Below are 20,797 nucleotides of genomic sequence, written 5' to 3'. Positions count from 1 at the left end.
TAATAGTGCATTGAATTTAAAATAAAAAGTTAATTTTAAATAAAGAAAATAAATAAAAAAAATAATCAACGTCTCACACAATGAAAGCATTTATATTAGCAGCCAGTATTTTATTACTCAGTTTCGTTAATGTGAGTTGGGCTCAATTCAATAATGGTCGTGTTCTAGATCCACCAAATCCGCAATTATGTGCTCAAAGAATCATACACGAAAGGACACCCGATGGCAAAGGGTAAGAGTTGTAACTATTGCAAGTAATACTTGGCTTAAGTGACTTGATTTTGCAAAAGACGAATCGAAGAGAACGAGAACGTATATAAAAAATAATAAAAATAAAAAAAAAACACTATAACGTGAACATAGCCCACCAATTTAAACATTCTTCACCACTTCGTTTAATAAGGTTTTATATGGTTTGTTGTCGAAAAAGTCCGAAACATTTTCAATAGCGTTCGCCCTAAGGCCAAAACATGTCAGTGTAGTGGATTCCATCAGAATATCTCAAAATTTGTGGCCTGTAGTCTGAATGAGATAGGCGGACAGATGGACAGACGAACTTATATCGGTTTAGAAAGTGAAAATTTGTGGCTTGCAGGTTGAATACAAGACAGACAGACGGACAGATGGACAGACGAACTTAGATCGATTTAGAAAGTGATTCCGCTATTCTGAATCGATCAGTACGATGAAAGATGGGTCCATCTCAAGTCCTTAGTGGTGTACGGTATAATCAAAAAAAAAATTATATTTTACTGAAATTTTTAAATGCTCAAGTTGTATTTATTAGTTAAGATTTCATTGCTCTCCAATCTCGTATACCATGTGCCATATCATATATCGTATACATTTAGTTTTTTTTTTTTACACTTTTACACAGTACCGCCTTATTCGTATACGGAATTTTGCTAATTGTAGACAAATTCTTGGTCGCTTTTATGCTGACTTTCATACTTGATGCGGACATTAAAAACTAACATAAGACAATTTTGAAGAAAATTCTCTAACTTCCTAGAAATTCTGGTTGATCCCACATGGGGAATTTGATCCACTTTTACAAAAATGAAAAAAAAAAACTCTGATGCCAAGTTTGTTATATCCTACATAATTTGTAGTCAAGGGTGTAATTCAGAATAACTTTCAGAATCGATTTAAGCTTGTCTGTCCGTCTGTCCGTCTAAATTTTTTGTGTTCAATCTAAAAAGATCACACTATTTAAGGCATTTTTTATACCCGCCTGCTAGTTTAACATTTTTTCATATAAAGTCCAAGAACTTAAGACAGATTCATCTTTTACACATTCATCGATTCATCGACACAGAACAACTTTTTGCATCCATCTAACTTTATTTGTCTGTCCGTCTGCCTTGTCTTCTTGTGTTCAACTCACAGTTCGCAATATTTGAGATGTTTTGATGAACATTGATACACTGACACTGATTTAGGCGAGGATGAATGCTCTGGAAAACGGTTCGAAGCGGACTACTTTTTCGATATCATGCGTCTTCTGAAAAACTCGTGATATGAATAGGGTGGTGTAGAGCATTTAATGGGGCACTCTCTATAGTGCTTTTACGTCTTTTTCTAAATAACATGTTAAGGGCATAATTATGATTTCATCATGTGGACATATAGACAGGCATAGCTAAATTATTTCCGTCAAAATACAAGTTACATAGTCCATATGAAGCAAGTAATAAAGGAAAACTTAAAACGAAAACTGCACAACTTTTAATCTAAAAAACGATCAACGAGAAACAAAAGAAAATAACAAAAATTTAGCTCACTTCATTTTTGACCTGAGTCTGGCAAGAGTAACAAAAACAAGATTTAATTAATTTTCTTATTTTCGAAATTTGAAAACACTGATCATGATTACAAGAGACGTACGAACAGGCAGAACTAAATAGTTTCATGCTCATCACCAATACATGTTTGTTATTTAACACACAAGTCACAAGGACTTGACATAGATCTTCCTTTTATTTTAGCAATCTAAGCTTATCTGCCCATCTGTCTGTTGCTCGTCTTGTTTTCTTGTATTCAATATTGTGTTATTTAACAAGTCCAGAAGTGCTTGAGACGGACCCAACTTTTGTTATAGCAATCTAAGCTTATCTGTCTGTCTGTCTGTTGCTTGTCTTGTTTTCTTGTATGTAAATTCTTGACCAATTTCAAGTTTGGCATGCACCTAAATATGTCTGTCTGTTCGTCTATCTCTCTGCGGAACTGTGTAGTATCTGAGGTAAATTTGCACAACATTTTGGAAGTGACTTAACATATTCCAAGGGCAAGCCGATAACGCCCACACACGCCTATATGCGATAATATAGGCGTCATATTTTGTAAATAGCAAAAATCAACCGCGCCCACTCCTTACTATATAGCAATGAAAATTTAGTTCTTTTACTCTTTTTTTTGTCTTTTTTTTTAAATAACAGTGCTGGGTATAAAAGATTCGATAACTACCAATTGTAATTTTCTTACTTATTCTGCTTCAATTTCTCGAGCATTAATTATTTTTTTCAAAAAATAAGCTAACTGTATTTTATAAAAAGTAGTGATTATTTATTTATTTCTTTATTTAAGAATTTTCTTATTATTTATGTATTTATTTTATTTTTAGTTACTTTTTCTCCTGGCGTGATCCTGCTCTGAAGGGCGTCGAAGAAGACTGGTTAACTGCTCGCAATTATTGTCGTCGTCGTTGCATGGACTCTGTTTCCCTAGAAACAAGTTTAGAAAATGAATGGATTAAGCAACGTGTTGTTAATGAAAATGTAAGTTCCTTAACTCTACACATTTTCCTTACCCAACATTTGAGTATGGATTGTCTTACGGTTATTTCGCTTTCGTCAGAAAGCCCTATGAAAAGTATATGCACTGAATGCCCAGTCCGTATGTCCGTCTATACGTCAACGTATGTGTTGTAATCAGGAATAGTTACCGCAGACTGTATAAATTCTGAAGTCTTAGTCATATCCATCTTTATATATATCCCTGTTCCCATGACCGCTTCTAGTGTCGAAAAGTTTGCAAAGAAAAATAAAAACCTGAGACCAAGCATGAAACTCACAACACAACCATTGCGATTTTTAGAAACATGCGGTATCCATAAAACCGTTACTTCAAAAACTTATTCTTCTAACAGAAACAAATTTGTTTTCCTTCAAGGCTATTTATGAACATTATTAAAAGTGATTATAATTATAGTTTATGTTAGGAAGAAAACTTACATTATGCGTAAGAATAGTGTCAATAGCACTGGTGAGTAAAAACTTACAGATGCAATTGTGATATTCATTTTTTGCTTTTTTACTTGCTTTAATCAGTTAACTACATATGATAACTTTATATATGCGATAATCCGTCCATCTGTCCTTGTCGCCTTTCCTCATTAAATTTTATCATTGTGAATATTTATTTGGCATAGCAATATATTTTAGAAAATATAATCCGTTCATTCATCCTTGCCTCATTTTCTCATTAAATTTTATCATTATGTATGTTTATCTGCCATAATAGTATACGTTGTAAAATATTTTTGTCATATTGTCAAGTTGACTCATTATAAGCTAATTTCATAACAAATATACCCTGTGTTCGACGAATCTACGAGCATATCGCTAAACGGGCAGACCCAGTTAGCCGGTTAAATGCACGAAATCTTTTCCAACTAGAAGTTAATGCTAAGAAGTTAGGATGCACCCGAGTGGTTGCGGCTTCAATTCTCAAGTGCGCTAGTCTTCCGCCATTTTGTAGGATTTTCATAATCAATTCCATAATCACTCTTTTTCTCTATAATCGCAAAGCCGTGGAAGTTAACGGACTTCAAAAGTGGTGACAAGGTTTAAGGCCGCGACATTCCGGCTCCTGTTGCTTCGAAATCTACTCTGCTGTTCTGTTTAAGTGTATTGTCCTTTAAGCTCCGATGTTTTAAGTGGCAGTCTGAAATGTAAGAACGGCGATGCCCCGAGTTTTTTTCTGGTTGGGAGCCGTGTTGTGTCGTAACCTTTCAAATTGCATTTTCACTGTTGCCGTGGATTGTTAGATAAGCTTCGATGGTTTAAATGCCGGCCTGACGTATCAGAATAGGCTTTCCCAGAGCTTTTTCACGGCTCCGGTTGTACACAAATTCAAAGACGTCTGATTGTAGAATTTCAGTACAAATTGGCGCTTGATTCAAAGGCAGGGAAAGAACTTATATAAGCCTCGTCTTAATTAAAGAAGATGAACCCACATGACGACTGGTGAATGCAAAGTTCCTAAGCCGATACTCAGGAGAAATGATGCCGCTTAGGATTCGAAAGCTGGTCAAAGGCTATCATCAGCAGCTTACCATAACCTCAAAATTTTAAATTTTTCAAATTTTCACAATATTTTGCAAGAAATTACGAAATTAGTCGCCTGTCGTTACTGCCTCGCACATCATAGCTTCGTTCGAAAGATGCAGTCTTCTCTAGAGCGTTAGAGTTTCTTTTCTTTTCTTTTTTTTTTTTGAAAGGAAAGTTTACTTAAACTATACTAAAAGTAAATCTTTTTTTCTTATCTACTATGACTTGAGTATTATATAATTTTACTGTAATTTTTAATCACTTTTTCTTTCCCAAGCAACCCACGCGTTAATTTTATGAAGCAATTTTTTTTCCATCTAATCATGTAGATAAGAAAAAAGAAAGCATTAACAAGTGAAAAAATTATATTCAGTCGTGAACGAATCTTTTATACCCATCGCATAGGCATGTGAGCGTTGCGGGTGGGTCCTGTAAAAAGCTTAGGTCACTTTTAAATTCTTTTACGAATTTGTAGGCGCTAACGGGAGATTTTTTACCACAAATATTACACTGATGGACAGAAGAACAGACGGACATGCTTAGGTGCTTTCCAAATTTGAAACTGGCCAAGAATCTACATACTTCATAAAATTTTTGAAGCTTGCTTCTGCGCCTTATAAAGATTTAAAACAAAAGAAAAAACTAACTTTCAGACACTATAAAATCGGGTAGGCGTGGTCGGTTTTTTTCATTTTTGTACAGGTGCTACAGCATCACCCATAGAATATGCCTTCAAATTTTTTTACATTTTTCCGCTATGATTTTACAGCAACAAATCAAAAACCCATTTTTTAGTCTGTTGAAAAACAGAAGTGCTCTCAGTTTAGATGGTGCCGTTGGTGCGTGTTCTTCAACCGATTTGGCCCGTTTTCAATAACAAGCTATCTGCGAGAACTTTTAATATTTCTGCTAAATTGGAAGTCGACGACAGCTTCCGTGTTGGGGTCAAGAGAATGTTTCAAGACGGACAGACGGATATGCTTGAATCGTTTTAGAATTTGATGCTGATAAAAAATACTATGCATGCTAAGCGGGGTCTCTCATGCTTTCTTATGGGCACCGTAAACGTTTTAACGAAATGAATATACCGTTTATCCTTCGGTGATGGTTATAAAAATGAAATTTATAAACATAACGCAATTATACATATATATATTTGTATGTATGTTCACACAAATGCAAACAATATGCTAAACGGAAAGTTGCTCTTTCTTTTGCATTTGAAAATATAAATATGAATATGAATGTGAATTGATTATATTGAAGAAAACGTGCTCGAAATCGTGAGAAATACCCTGCAATTGAATGAACGCAAAAGGTTTTTTTTTGTAACCCATATATAAATATATTTGTATATGCATTTACTCGTATATGCATACATATATATATATGTTCACAAAGTTGACCCTTTTCAATTCCTACTTAAAAATATTATAATTTCCGCCTTTACGTCGCATCTCATCTGCTTTTGTATTTTATATATATATATATATATATAGATATACATTTGGCTTATGTTCGGTATTGTATGGTTCCGTAGTTTATTTTTTTTTATAATGAAACCGAAAATGAAATTTTTTCTTTACATCATACAGCAAAAGCGATTTCAAAGAGAAAAAAAACCTGTCTTCTGTGTCAGTGCCGATCATGATGATAATAATGTTGTTTATTACGATGAAGAAGATAACATTGATGATGATGATGATGATGAGTATGTGTTTTTTTGTTTGTGTTTGTTTCTTGTACAATATTTTAAGTTCAATGTGAAATTTCTGGTTTTTTGTTCCCCAGTTTTTTTTTTTCTTTATTACACCGTAAGCGTGTAATTTCATTTTCAATATTATGCAATAGCATCACATATACATACACACACAAACACGCACTTATACACCCATATATTATTAGTGTAATACATTTGTTTTTTTTTTTTTCTTTTATTACCTGATGGGGTAGTGTTTAGTTTTATAAATGGAAATTTTTTTTTTTTTTTTTTATCTTTGACCAATTTCCGATTGGCACGCTTTGTTCATCTTCACAATTTTCAGAGTAGAGAGGTTTTAACTTGTTCAGTTCGGTTGCTTTTCCTTAATTGTTTGTCACGAATTTGTATGAATTTATTTATGGTGATGGATGCTGCGGATACTGATTTTCTTTATGTTGTGTCGATTAATAGTTACATTGTAAATATCTTTTCCGATGTTATGTAATCTGAAAAAAATATATATATATATATATTTATAGGCAATAAAAAGACACTAAAAATACTTTTAAGTTTAAAATCCAATAAACAATGTATACATATGACAAGCATATAAATGGAACTCTCCGTGATAGATCACATAATGAATGCTTGCATTTTAAGCAAAGTATGAAATAATGCACCCAACTCAATTATTTAAGAAATCTAAAACAAACTTTGTAGTAGTAACAAGTGAACACACTATAAAGAGGCGCGGCGCATCTTTGAATACCCTACACCACTTCGTTGAATACACATATCGGAAGCCACCTTTCTTTACTTCAGCTGCTATTGAAGTCCAAGATTTATGGCATGTCTATGAACAGAGGGCACCAGAGAAGGAATAGTGCAACTGGACACCTGGATAACGCCAAAATTCATGCATAGTGAGAATGCAAATGTGGCTACGACGTGTAATGTCGATTACCTAAAAGTCTTATAATAAGAGCTATGGGGATCGCGCGAGTCCGAGTGTCCACTCATCTCATCGCATGCACAAAGAAGAATAGCGCGCATTGTTCAATGCTTACGGAAGGTCATCTGAATATAAGGGTGGCTATGCCGCTTAATGTCGATTACGGTTTGAATTATGGGGATCAAGGATATGGCAGACTATGCGCTCATTGCATAGGAAGAAGAATAGCATCTATTGCTCAGCGAACAAGCGCTAGTAGTTGGTTGCGACCTTAAGGGGAGCATCGTGATAGTTGTAGTTGTATCGAAATTTCGGAGGCACAAAATAACTAACTGTGGTACATAGGCCCTAGTTGGCCAACTTTGTCTCAGGCCCCTGTAAGTGATGTAAGATTCCGTTACAAGCTGAGGGCAAACAAGACATTGCTTGCTTCATCTGAATATAACGGCGCTTAATGGCGATTGTCTAAAAAAATTACAATTTGAACTATGAGGATCACGTGTATGTCACGAAAAATAATATGCATAGCGAACAAACGCTGATACCTTTTCTCGACCTCAAGGGGAACATCGTGATAGTTGTAGATGTATCGAAATTTCGGAGGCATAAAATAATCAACTGCGGTACATATGCCCTTGTTGACCAACCTTATCGCAGGTCCTGTAAATGATGTAATATTCCATTATAAGCCGAGGGGCGCAAGACATTGCTTCCATATAAGTGTACAAATTAAAGTTTTTCGTCTAAGCGAATGTTTCCCTAGGTGCAGACCTTAAATTCCGAAAGCAATAACGTCCGTCGGATCGTCTATATCGAAAGCGAACTGTACTTGTACCTACAGAAAAGTCATGGGAAAATTTTTCCTTCAATTCTTATAAGAAATACAAAGGCTCTAAGTGGCCGCGATTCATACATCTTTGATTAGGGTACATTTTTTCATTTGTTCATTCCTACCCGGTATATAAAAATTATATAAAAATAACATTCCGTGAAAACTTTTTTAATATATCACGCACTTGAAGAATTACATATACATTCGAAGTTAATTTGTGGGTCAGAGGCAAATATGTAAATCCAACTAAAGTATTTATAACAATAATTGATAATATTTTTATTAGGTGTTGTAGGTTGTAGGTGTTATTTCAAGAGAGAAATATTAGCAAACTTTTACAAAAAATGTAGAATTAAATAATGATTAAAGATAAATGAGTTCAGACTAGATTATAATAACAATAATAGTTGATTCTGTTCGGCTGACTTGTTCTTTGTTCAACATTCGAAACGTGTAACATCAGACTACTGCCAGAATGCGATGTAATGATCAAAGTAGAAAGACGATGGGCAGCATGAAGATCAGTTGCAGCAATACTTGAAAAGCGACATCGTTTGGCATGGGTCTTCGCTTTCCTTTTGGTAAGGTTTATACCCATCGGGAGCTCAGATAGCCTGTAATCTGATTAATTAGACTACAAATGTCGAAGTTTTCGGTAAACTTTAGAATTATTGTTAAAGATTTCGTTGCTATCCGAACAAATTATCTTTTATATATGCATCTTTACTTTTTGGGGTTGTTTAATATTTCTGCCTCCGTATTGATGTTAATGCGTTTCAGCAGTACTCTGGGCTGACACAAATAATCATAATCATTTACTTTCAGTTTCCTTAAACGTATTTTCAATTGATTTTTCAAACACGCATTTTGAAATTTCATAAATCGTTTACGCTTTAACAAGTCCTGCTTGTCTTCACGCTTATAGCATGAAACTGAGTCATTACGTACCGTCATCATATCTTTCAATATTTCTGGACTGAAAGTACGCATTTTCTTATCTTGTGCTTGTCGTGAAGTCGATTCATTTTTAAGTTCGCTAATCTTGTCTAATGATCCTTCACATGATAAGAGCTCCAAATTTTCTACGGTCTGCGATTGTTCAAAAGTACTTTCAGCAATTCTTACATCATTTTCGTGGCCTCCTTGCAGTGAGATTTCAGTAAAAAGTTCCGATCTGTGTTCATTTCTAGGAATTAATTGCATTTCCTCTTGATTATTTTTTGGAATTTCTCTTTGAATGGTGATCACTGATTCTTTTTCACATTCTTGCTGGAAGATTTGCTCGTCTTCTTTTGCATCAGCTGGATAACCGTTTCCAAAATCGCCTAATTCAATATTCTCCATGTCCTCGTCTTCTTTCTCGTAACTTATATCAGTGATTGCAGAAGTATCACTTTGAAGAACCTCTGTCGCTTGGGAGACTAGCTGGAAAATCGTCTCTTCTCTTAAGGATTTTTCGTGGTCCATTTGACTACGAATCATTCCCCTGACCATCTCAGCATTATCATCTTTTTCAGACTCCTCTATATCAGTGATTGCAGAAGTATCACTTTGAAGAACCTCTGTCGCTTGGGAGACTAGTTGGAAAATCGTCTCTTCTCTTAAGGATTTTTCGTGGTCCATTTGACTACGAATCATTCTCCTGACCATCTCAGCATTATCATCTTCCTCAGAGTCCTCTCGCTCTTTTAGGCAGTCGAAAAGAGTATGAACAGTACCGGAAGCATGGTTCCGTCCTGGGTCCCCGTTTTTTTTGTTAAGATGTTCGCCAACTTCTTGTTTCCCTTCTTTCTCTTTTATGCGTTCGAACCCGTTCCGCATTGTAGCCCCGTTCTTGTCATTAATATGTTCGTCTTCTTCTTTTTCCCGTTTAATGTCTTCTTGCAAACTTTTTAATTGTTTAAAACGTTGTACAACGTCCGAAACCTTCAGGAAAGATATTGAATCTTTGTCAATTGCTTTCAATTCTCGATTTTCTACATTCCAAATATCGGGTAGTGCTTCGAAGCCTTGCGTCGGGTTTATACATTTGGGACGTACTTTCAGCCATTCCTTAAGACCTTTCTTAGGTATTACAATGCTCGAGCTAACGTTTTTTTCTTGAGCATGGTTTTCATGAGAGCTGCAAGCTTTTGGCTCCGGAGATTTTTGTTCAGATGTATTAGAACAAGACTTTTCGATATTATTTGAAATTGCATTGGCTACGGCACTAGAGGTGCGAGCTCTAGTTCGACATTCACCAAACACATGGAATTTTTGCCGAAACTTTCCCCAAGTTATCGTGTAATTATCTTCATCGTCTTCAAAATCCTTGCTCTCTTCTTCTTCTTCTGCTTCCTCGTCTTCATCCTCGACAAGTTCACTTTCATTGTGGCTACATTCATTCCAATAAATTTGATTTTCATAACCCACTTCCACGGTCCCGTAATCGAGTTGGGGTCTATTTTTATATTTTTCATAATCGATATTTAAAAATTTCAGACGTTCATTGGCTTCCTCCATATTGAGTTCAATAAAACGTCGTTTTTCGAGAGAATTTTTCAACAACGCCTTGCAACGTTTCCGCAATTCCGCCCAATTAATCGTCCAAGCGAAATTTTTATTACGTGGTAAAAATATTATCGTCAATATATCTTTTACCACACTATCCGGCAATCTTTGCGTATGCAAGGATTGAAACAAATGTCTATAATCGTAGGTCATTGTCTCGTTATTCGTAGTTACGTCAGCAATTTCTTTTGCATCAATTATTGAGCTCAGATTGAGGCCTTGCTTAGCATCCAGAATAGGAATCGTTGTTTTTGTTGTTGGCGCAGGAACTTTTTGATGTTCGTCAAAGCGATGTTTATTGAAACGCATGCCACAACGAATGACCTTAGCGTGATATCTTTTCGTAGGATTTAAATAGAAAGCTGTTAGCCAAAATTCTTGCTCAAGAAACGGTTGCTCCTCGAATACTTTGGCCAGATCTTCATAATGTTTTGAAATTTTTATTTCCAAATTTTGCATAAAATTTGTGGTAAGCCCAGGATGATAACGCCACGTTTCAATAGCATTCAATTCGTGACCAATGATTTTCAAAAGTATTATTATTTTCGCGAAATGCCAGCCCTCATAAGATCGTAATGCCAATAGTTCGTAAACATAATACAAGACGTTCCCATTGTTTGGTATGTTTTGAAAAACGGTATCTAATTTCCTATCCCGGATTTCCTTTACATCATGACCAATACTGTTGTCCCTATCATCAGGATTCTCATAACTTGCAATATTACTTATCCGATTCCCTTTACATATTTTACTTTTAAAATCCATTCGTTGTACAGTACTGTGAGCAACACAATGTTTTGCTTTTTTCTTACGCAGCTCTTCTAAAAGGAAACGTTCGCTATTTTCGCGTTCTTTTACATACAAATTCATATAAGACTTGTAGAGTTGAAAGTTGGCCACAAAGTTTTCTTCATTCATCAAATTTAATTCCATTAGCATATTTCCAAGTAAGTAGCTTTTATAGGCTTGCGATATCACCCCAAATAATGTCACCAAATGTATGTCAAATGAATGATAAATAAATGCTTCAAAAAATTCTCTCTTTTCCACGAACAAATTAACACAAGTCATAGCTATGAAACGGGCCGGTGTGTATTCCACACTATTCATTGCATTATTTTGCGGTTTGGAAATTTGCATTTGAAATCCTTGGTGATAAAAACGTACATTGTTAAGCATATTGTCTATAACATAACCTCGCACGTCATCAATTTCGTAAATAGCCATCAAATATATGTGACACATAAAAATTAAACAACGCTTATCCTCGCAATTTATTGTTGGTCGATTGTCTCTAAAATTCGCATTCCAAGCAGCAATAGTACGCATCGATAATATCTTAACCATATCTATCGAATTACTATCAAATAACTTGATGAGACGTAATACAATTAAAAACAATTGCTCTTGTTCTAAATAGTTCAGGTCTTCTACATTAGCTTGGTCTTCGATGGTTTCCAAAGAATTCACTTTTCTTGCTTCACGGACTTTATTCACATTTACTCTTAAGCCTTTTAAATAGTTGACATTGTGCGGTGTTAAACCCAATTGTAACCAGGCCTCCCATTTAATTGACGGGAAAAACGTTTTCAACAAATCTTTGGCTCGCTCAAGGCAGTACAATAAAGCCGTACGAAACGATTGACGGCATGATTTCCATTCTTCACTTAACCATATATTTAAACTGTACGGTACCAGCATACGCATTATTACGCGGACACAGACCGAATTAGCTTTATCTGCCTTTTTCTCGTCGTAATCATTACATAATTCCCATAAATAAAGTAAAATTTTAATACGTTCCTCGCCCATCAGTGAAAATATATGCAAATCACTCTGTTGCATTATATAAACGAATTTAAGCGCCGACATTTTATCACAACCTATTTTCCGAGCAGACTTTAAAAAAATCTCTCTCTCTGTAGTATTTAGAGGTAATATAGCTTCCATTGTAGAATTTTTTAATATTAAATGTTTAATATTGCTAGAAATTTTTCTATTTCTACGTAAACGATTTCACCCAAACTTTAAATCCGAAATGTGTAAACAGCTGCTTTTACGATATTATTCAACCTGCAGCTATGTTCAGCTGCAAAACTATGAAAGGAGGATTAAGAATTGATTTAAATGCGCCCTTTCAGTTATCCGTTCATCGGTTGTTTCTTGTCCACAGCTGTAAACAAAAACATCGAGATTAATCATCCTCGGCAACATAAGCTCAACAAGTAAGAAAATTATTATCGATTTCGATCTTCACAACCTTTATCGTAAAAAATTCCAAAAAAACATAATTTATATACGTGGAAAACAAAGAATTTCGTGTTCTCATGTAACTTTTTTTTTTTACACCACTTGTGGTACAGGTTGTATTAAGTTAGTGCGGACGTATATAACACGCAGAAGGTCTTAAGATAGACTCATCTTTTATTAAAACGATCGATCAAGAATCGTAATCTGAATGGGTCTGAGCATTCAAGTCCCTCTCACCGTCTGTCCGTCTGATGTCTGTCCAACTTCATACAGAAATGAACTCTACAAAATTTTAACCTTTACGTCTATTTTTGGATCCTGCCCTATGTAAGTATTAAACTTGTACTACATTAGATTGCCTTTTGGGCCGGTTCACCATAAATATGCCCTTATATAAGAACGAGATGTAATTTTAGTGTTCTATAGTAAATATAAGATTTGTGGTATAGGGTATTGAACCTTGTCTGACTATAATGTTCTTACTTGGTTCTTGTTTACAGCCGTAAAAAAAAATGGAGGTTAATTATCTTCGGTCCATACTTATCAATATAACCTCAACCAGTAAGAAAATTAATTTCAAATAACATTATAGTCGTAGTTTCATGCAAAGCCCTCATGTTCGAAGGTTGCATTTTCTCTTCATATGCTTTGCATTTCCTGATAGCGCCTATAAAAAAATAGCCCTATGTGATCCAAAGTCTCTACCACTAATTTTTTTTGCTGAAACGCTACTATGAGTTAAGTTTCGTCATAAAATATTACAAATTAAGTCTTTTCAGAAGGGAGACATCTTATGTAAAGTGGGAACAAGAAATAGACCCATGTGATTCAAAGTAGGCCCACTTAATTTTTTTATTTAATTGCTATCATAAACAAATTTTCATCACAAAAAAATTAACAATTAAGCTTTTTTGCGATGGTATCCACAAAATAGATCTGGGTGGTTCAAATTCGGCATGGTACATTTCTTTGTCAATTTACATCCAAGAGTCAACTTTCATCATGAAATATTGGAATTTATATTTTTTCACCATGTAAAGCTTCAATGGAACGATTATATGAGAAGGGGGTTCAAAAAATTGCCCGAGCCGGTCCAAAGCTTTCATACCGATTTTGAATGCTGAAATATTAATACTTAGTCACTATTACCTTATATCGCCAGCTGTGAAGAAAGTGGACCGATCCGAACCATTTTCAATACAGCTTGAACACAAATTTGCATGGACAAACATCAGACAGATAGACGGACAATTCAGAACATGATTCTGAAGCGATTGATATAATAAAATCTTTATCTCACGCCATTCTCAGTGTTACATACGTCCGCACTAACTTGATATATCCTGTACTACAAGTGGTGTAGGGTAGAAAAAAATTTCGATATTATACATCTTTTTCGTTTATGTTATATCTAAGCTTACCTTATGTTATTCTATGTGAGATCCAGCACGGCAGAAATTAACAATGTTAAACGGGTCTCATTCTCTTATCGAGTTATATGTGACTTTCTTAGCACGTTATGTTATACGAATCTATTTTGTATGGTGACATGTTATAGAGGGATCTACTGTATTGCAAAACATTTTTTTTTTAATTTAAACGGTATTAATACTTCTCATTATAGTAATAGCGATATATATATTTGTGGTTGTATTAGTCTTTCTCTGTAATGTGTAAAGCGTTCATTCATTTTTTTATACCTTAGTGCTAACCGCAAAAGAGTTAAAAAACCTTACACGAGGGCAGAGGAAGAAATATTTTTTAAAAAAATTTCTTTATGTTGTAATTGAACACAAGGTTGTACACGATTGTATGTATACATATGTGCGTTTGTGTATGTCCGTTTATTTGTTTATTTATTTGCTTGCTTATACCTGCGTTTAACCTAACTAATGAAAATTATAGAGAGAAAGTTTTCATGCATATAGTGTTGAGCACAAGCGAACGTACTTAACTTGACAGCAATTGCTTTATTGCTAATAAGTATGGTTATGAATGGAAATGTGTACACAAAAGTTTTTTGCAGAGTTCAATTAACACAATAAGGTGTCATGTCTTTTTGTCGTGTGCTTATCTCTTTTATTTTTTTTCCCCTTTTGCGGGGAAGTGTCGGTTTCTTAACTGCTTACAAATCATTAAAATGCACAATAGACGAATACACGTAAGAGTTCGGCACTATTTAGCGTTAATAGATAAATGACAGAAGATAATGACAGAAGAGATTTAGTTAATATAGTCAAGTTTTTTGCTTATGCTACACGTATAGTGGTATAGTAAATTAGATTTACTAATATAGCAGTGAAATATATGTATACATTTACTCTCTTGACGTGGCCATGTCTTTCTGTCCGTCCGTCAGTATGTCTCATGGAATCACGCTTACTATGTCTTTTTTTCCGTCCATCATTCCGTCTAATGACATCACGGACACATTATTGATATTTAATTTCGGCTTTCTATGTGTCCGTCCGTCTACAGATATCATGCTTATATGGCTATGTCGTTCTCTCCGTCCATTAGTCCGTCTATTGGTATCATGGTCACTTAGTCATGCCTTTCTGTGTCTATACAACCGCCTTTCTGTTGATGTCAGGCTTGCTTGGCTATGTCTTCCTATCAGCCGAAATTTGGTACATTGACGTGTTTATATCCAAAGACGAACGCTATTGAAAATGCTTAGAATCGGTTTATCTTTTCGAGCACTCCCCATATAACGTCCTGTTCTGAAAAGTCCTTATGTGGAAAAAAATTTCAATTTTCAAAATTGTCCGACTATAATGTCCTGACTAATACTTGGTTTTTTAAAGAAATTTTTATTTATTCTTTGCCGTTTCTTGTTAGGTGAAATATATTTGGACATCGGGCCGTTTGTGTGACTTTAAGGGCTGCGATCGACCGGATTTACAACCTTCACATATTAACGGCTGGTTCTGGACGGCCACTTTACAAAAATTGGCACCGACCACTGAGCGTAATCAAGGCGACTGGTCGCCCACAGGCGGTATAGGCCTGCCACAACCCGATAATCGTGAATACAAGCAGAATGGTGCTCCCGAAAATTGTCTAGCTTTACTTAATCAATTCTACAATGATGGAGTCAATTGGCATGATGTCGCCTGTCATCATAAGAAGCCGTTTGTTTGCGAAGAGAACGATGCTCTATTAAAATATGTACGCTATACTAATCCTCAGTTGCGAATTTAAGATATCTACGGCTTAAAAAAACAAAACAGAAGACTAATTTCAGCTATTCAGCTAAGCGAAGAAGTAAATAAATACTTAAAAAAGAAAAAACAAAAAAAAAACACCAAAAAATGGTACTTTCTACAAATTTCTTCTACGTTCATTTATTTTTGTTTTAGTTTCCATTTCTGTAAAAATTTCGAATGAATCTATCGTAAACGCTTGTCTTATAAAAACTATTTGTACGATTTCACTTAGTTTAATTTGATGTTTTTTTATATTACGTTATTTTATTACCTTTGATTAATTTATGTAAAATAAAAAACAAAAAAAAAACGTCTAATTATTTTTTAATTAACTTTGTAAATTAAAATTTAATTTGTTTAAAACTTATCAACGATGTTCAGTTTGCATAGGCATACATATCAAATGGATCGTTTTTGTGTGTGTTAGTAGCACTACCAATAATATACGCAAATCGATTTGTTTCTCAATGTCCATCGGCTTCGCTTTTACCCTGCACCACTTGGGGTGTACACGATATATTAAGTTGGTGCATATACATACAACACGCAGTTGGGCTTAGGATAAATCCACCAGAATCATTTTCTAAATGCCGTGCACCACCCTGTAGTTGTTTATATATATTGTGGGAAGTGAAAGTCGGCTCTCGTTTTCACCTCTCATATCCTTTCTTTCAGAAGGGGGCTGTTAGGTTAGGTTAAAGCCGATAGCCTTAGATGCTAGTGCTTTTAAGAGTTTAGTCTTAGAATTTATTTCTCTGGCGAAATTAATAATAATAATAATAATAATAAATAGGTTAGGTTAATGGTAAATGATCGGAGTAAGTTGATGGGTTGATGGGTTTGGGGAAACTCGTAGGATAAGTTTGCCAAGAGATAGTCTTGCAGGAAATACGAATCAATTGATTTCCACTGTCATCAGAATCGGAGGACCGACAACTTCCGTGTTCTGGTTTTTTTCCGGATTGTGCAGCCAACAAGTCGACTGGGATTCTTTTCTTTCTCTAGGCAGAAACTATATTCTTCTCCAAGGAAGAAACTATTGGAATGCCGCGTAGTGATAGGATTTCGCTGAAGATTTAACACAGGTACACTACCATGAAACTTGTACACCACGGTGCCCGATGGCAACCGGCGCCCTTCAGAGGATTAAAGAATCTCTATAAGCTAGGGACCTAAACCACACTGGAGGAATTAGATATATTTATTGTGTATGGCCCAACAAACCCACTCTGTGGAGTGCTGAGGCATCTAATTATTCGAAGGGCCGTAAGAAGCAGTCAGTTTAACCACTGCGCTCAAACTGGTGATTGGACATAGTAGTTTCCACTGCGGTTTCCACAAGCATGTAAGTACGCAAGCTTCCGCCCAAAGGATCTTGGCAAGCATCAATCTCCAATACAATAATGCAGCCAACTCTACCCGCAGGTACTCGTAACTTTGTGAGTGGGCTCCCTACCCCCGATGTCACCATAATAGGACGCATAGTTCGAAAAATATTTTCTGGTATACATATATATGCATATTTCTATTCATCACAAATATTTACCTTTATTCCACACCTACCTAATTAGACCATTAATAATACTACTGTTTGTAGTATACGTGGAGAAGGGAAAATTTGAATTTAAATTAATGTTTTTTATTGATTGAATATATTTTAGTGATCTGTATTAGAAATTCTATAAAAAAAGGTAGAAACAATCCAGTCTTTAGATATTTAGTTTTAAATTTTGTCAGTCCGTATTTCTAAGCATTGCAAATATTTATTTTTACACCATATCTATTAAACTTAGCTTTTCATAATAACACAGTGTGCGGTCTATATGTAGAATAGAAAATTTCAGCAAAAATTAAAATATTCTACTCGTTACTAAATAAATTCTATAAAAAAATGTCGAGCCTCTTTCTACTAAGCTTTATTTGCCGTTAACTCATATGAACATACTTAAAAGCTGTTACTTTCTATGTTAATGGTAAGGAAAATGGCAACACATGTCGATTTAGAGTTATTAAATTCAGCTCTGGCAACGTCATGTCCAAGTTGTAAATAAATCTTTAAAAGTCGTACAAAATCTTTTGGCTGTGTTATAATTTGTTTTCCTCGCGAAAATATTGAATTTATGTAAGAGATGGATATAGGTGAACTTCTATCATTTAAGGTAAAATATCTGAATTACAAAGTAAAAGTTAATATGGAGATAATTTCCTAAAATTTTTTAAAACCATAAACAGCCTGAAGCTACACCAAAACGACCGCATGAAGATGACATTGAAGATTTAGGAACACCGGAACAACCGAGAAATCGCCAGGAAGAGAATCATAAACGTATGAAACGTATAGCTCAAGCCAAAGAAGCGGCGGAATTTACAAAACAAAGTGAATTTTCATCGACAGAAGCTATAAGCGGTGTTGCTGCTTCACTTTTAGATCCGGAATTAACTGAGGAACAGCGTTTAAATATTTTAAAATATGTTGAAAGTGAAGAGGCTGAGGGGGAAGTATTAGATGAACAAGGCTTAAAGAAATTACTTTTAGTGTTTGAGAAAAAGAATTTAAAAAATCAAGAACTACGAATTAAATATCCAGATAATCCAGGAAAATTTATGGATTCTGAATTAGAGTTACACGATATGATACAAGAATTGAAAGCCGTAGCTGCTGTTCCCGATTTATATCCTACATTAGTTGAATTAAATGGTATACCAAGTATTTTGGAATTATTATCGCATCCCAATACGGATGTAGCAGTGGCCATAGTAGACTTATTGCAAGAAATAACGGATGTGGACATATTAAGTAGTTTTATGATATTAAAAAAAAAGTTATATCTTACATTTATATTAATTTGCAGACGAAAGCTCCGAAGGTGCTATTATTTTAATAGACGCATTGAGAAAGCAACAAATTTGTGCTTTATTGGTTCAAAACATGGAAAGATTGAATGAACAGATAAGAGAAGAAGCCGATGGTGTCCATAATACTTTAGCTATTGTCGAGAACCTTACGGAGATTAATACCGCTATTGCTTATGAAGCCGCTCAGCAGGGTCTTATGACCTGGTTGCTAAAACGTTTAAAGCAGAAACCTCCTTACGATGCCAATAAATTATACTGCAGTGAAATTTTGTCAATTCTCATACAAAACAATAACGACAATCGTTTACTGCTAGGAGAGTTAGACGGAATTGATATATTGCTACAACAATTGGCCATTTATAAGCGCCATGATCCAATTACCACGGAAGAGCAAGAATATATGGAAAATATGTTCAATTGTCTATGCTCTGCTTTAATGGCCAAAGAGAATCGCGAAAGATTTCTTAAAGGAGAAGGATTGCAATTAATGAATTTAATGCTACGCGAGAAGAAAATGTCCCGCAACGGTTCGTTGAAAGTTTTAGATCATTCCATGTCGGGACAAGACGGTCGAGAAAATTGTAATAAGTTTGTTGATATATTGGGTTTACGTACGATTTTCCCATTGTTTATGAAAACTCCAAAACGTAATAAAAAACGTTTACTATCCGCCGATGCGCACGAAGAACATGTATGTTCAGTGATAGCATCAATGTTAAGGAATTGTAAGGGTTCTCAACGGCAAAGGCTGTTATCCAAATTCACGGAAAACGACCACGAAAAAGTTGATCGTCTGTTGGAATTACATTTGAAGTATTTGGATAAACTTGAAATAATCGATCGTGAAATTAACCAACAATCGAGGACTTCTAACGTTGGTGAAGATGACGAAGCAGAGAATAATTACTTAAAACGATTGACTGGCGGTTTATTTAGTTTGCAAATGATTGATTACATTATTCTAGAAGTGAGTGCCACCTCAGAATCCATTAAGCAACGCGTCGTTCAAATACTTAATCTACGTGGTGCCTCTATGAAATCTATACGCAACGTGATGAGAGGTATGTCCTCTGGATAGCTTCTAAAAAATTGCTATTTTGCTTTTAAACGTTTAAATGCTTTCAGAATATGCTGAAAATTTGGGCGATGACGGAGATTCTGATTGGAAAGAACAAGAGCAGGCACATATTTTGTCTTTGGTCGATCGTTTTTAGTCCAACAGCGATTTTGAAAAGCAATAAATTTGATTTGAATGAATTCGGAAGCAATTTGATTTTGACTTACGCTATCATTTTTCTATTTGACTAAACGAACATTCGTAAGATTACGTCCTAATTTCGGATTTCGCAAAAATCGATTCTATCTTTCAACTTCTAAAATATTTCCGAATAACCATTGTGGGCCATAAGGATTTATTGAACTACTTAAACTTACGATCCCGTATTACGTTAACAAATTAGATAACTTGCTAGTGAATGCACAATGGTATCTGGGTCCTACATACTCTCTTATATTTCATCGGATATCTACATTTTTCATGTTAATAACAGATATTCAATTAACCAAGGGGACCTTTTTTTGGACAGATGCGATAAGTGAACAACTACTAGTAGTAGTACGCGCAAGAGAACAAGAGATTATCCGTTTCTGTCCGTAATATGTGCAACATTTGCAGCTTATCACCGGCCGAAATTCCGATTGCTTAATAAAATTTTTTCGCTGTTTTTGCCATTTCCACTTTGGTGTTTGAATAAACATTTAAGATAACCCACTCACCGTTGGTATTGCTTTCATCTAAACTATTGTTGTCACTGAAAGACGTACATCAAATTTAGTGGCGACTTATTGAAAAAATGTTTTAATGTTACCTTCGGACTTTAAGACGCATCCAAAATTTGTATCCATTTCTCTAAGTAAAAAGATGCGTCTTATAGTCCGGAAAATAGTGTACATTCTATTCCTGATGTTTATCTTGGATGAAACAAGCAAATAGTTGCTGATTCAAGCTTCAAATATTCAAAGCGCGCCTGATCCTTTACTCGTTGATAAAGTCAAAAAATTAAAAAAAAATCTCTGCATTTGATTCATTGAAATTGCAGCAAAACGTTTCCGTTT

General features: G+C 34.9%; 2 protein-coding genes across 2 annotated transcripts; both read left to right on the top strand.

Moving 5' to 3' along the window:
• On the top strand, positions 1-16,057 carry LOC119639890. The gene is made up of 3 exons (XM_038037594.1): positions 1-232; positions 2,624-2,777; positions 15,459-16,057. Exons 1-3 carry the CDS (start codon positions 81-83, stop codon positions 15,819-15,821), a joined length of 669 nt encoding a protein of 222 aa, XP_037893522.1. The 5' UTR covers positions 1-80; the 3' UTR covers positions 15,822-16,057.
• Positions 16,058-17,829: 1,772 nt separating this feature from the next.
• On the top strand, positions 17,830-20,169 carry LOC119639889 (beta-catenin-like protein 1). Its single transcript, XM_038037593.1, has 4 exons — positions 17,830-17,985; positions 18,059-18,623; positions 18,679-19,743; positions 19,808-20,169. The coding sequence occupies exons 1-4, from the start codon at positions 17,956-17,958 to the stop codon at positions 19,894-19,896; spliced, it is 1,749 nt and encodes a 582-aa protein (XP_037893521.1). The 5' UTR covers positions 17,830-17,955; the 3' UTR covers positions 19,897-20,169.
• The last annotated feature ends 628 nt before the right edge of the window (positions 20,170-20,797 follow it).

Source organism: Glossina fuscipes, unplaced genomic scaffold (assembly GCF_014805625.2).
Source record: "Glossina fuscipes isolate IAEA_lab_2018 unplaced genomic scaffold, Yale_Gfus_2 114, whole genome shotgun sequence".
Taxonomy (NCBI): domain Eukaryota; kingdom Metazoa; phylum Arthropoda; class Insecta; order Diptera; family Glossinidae; genus Glossina; species Glossina fuscipes.
This window is presented reverse-complemented; position numbering and strand designations above follow the sequence as displayed.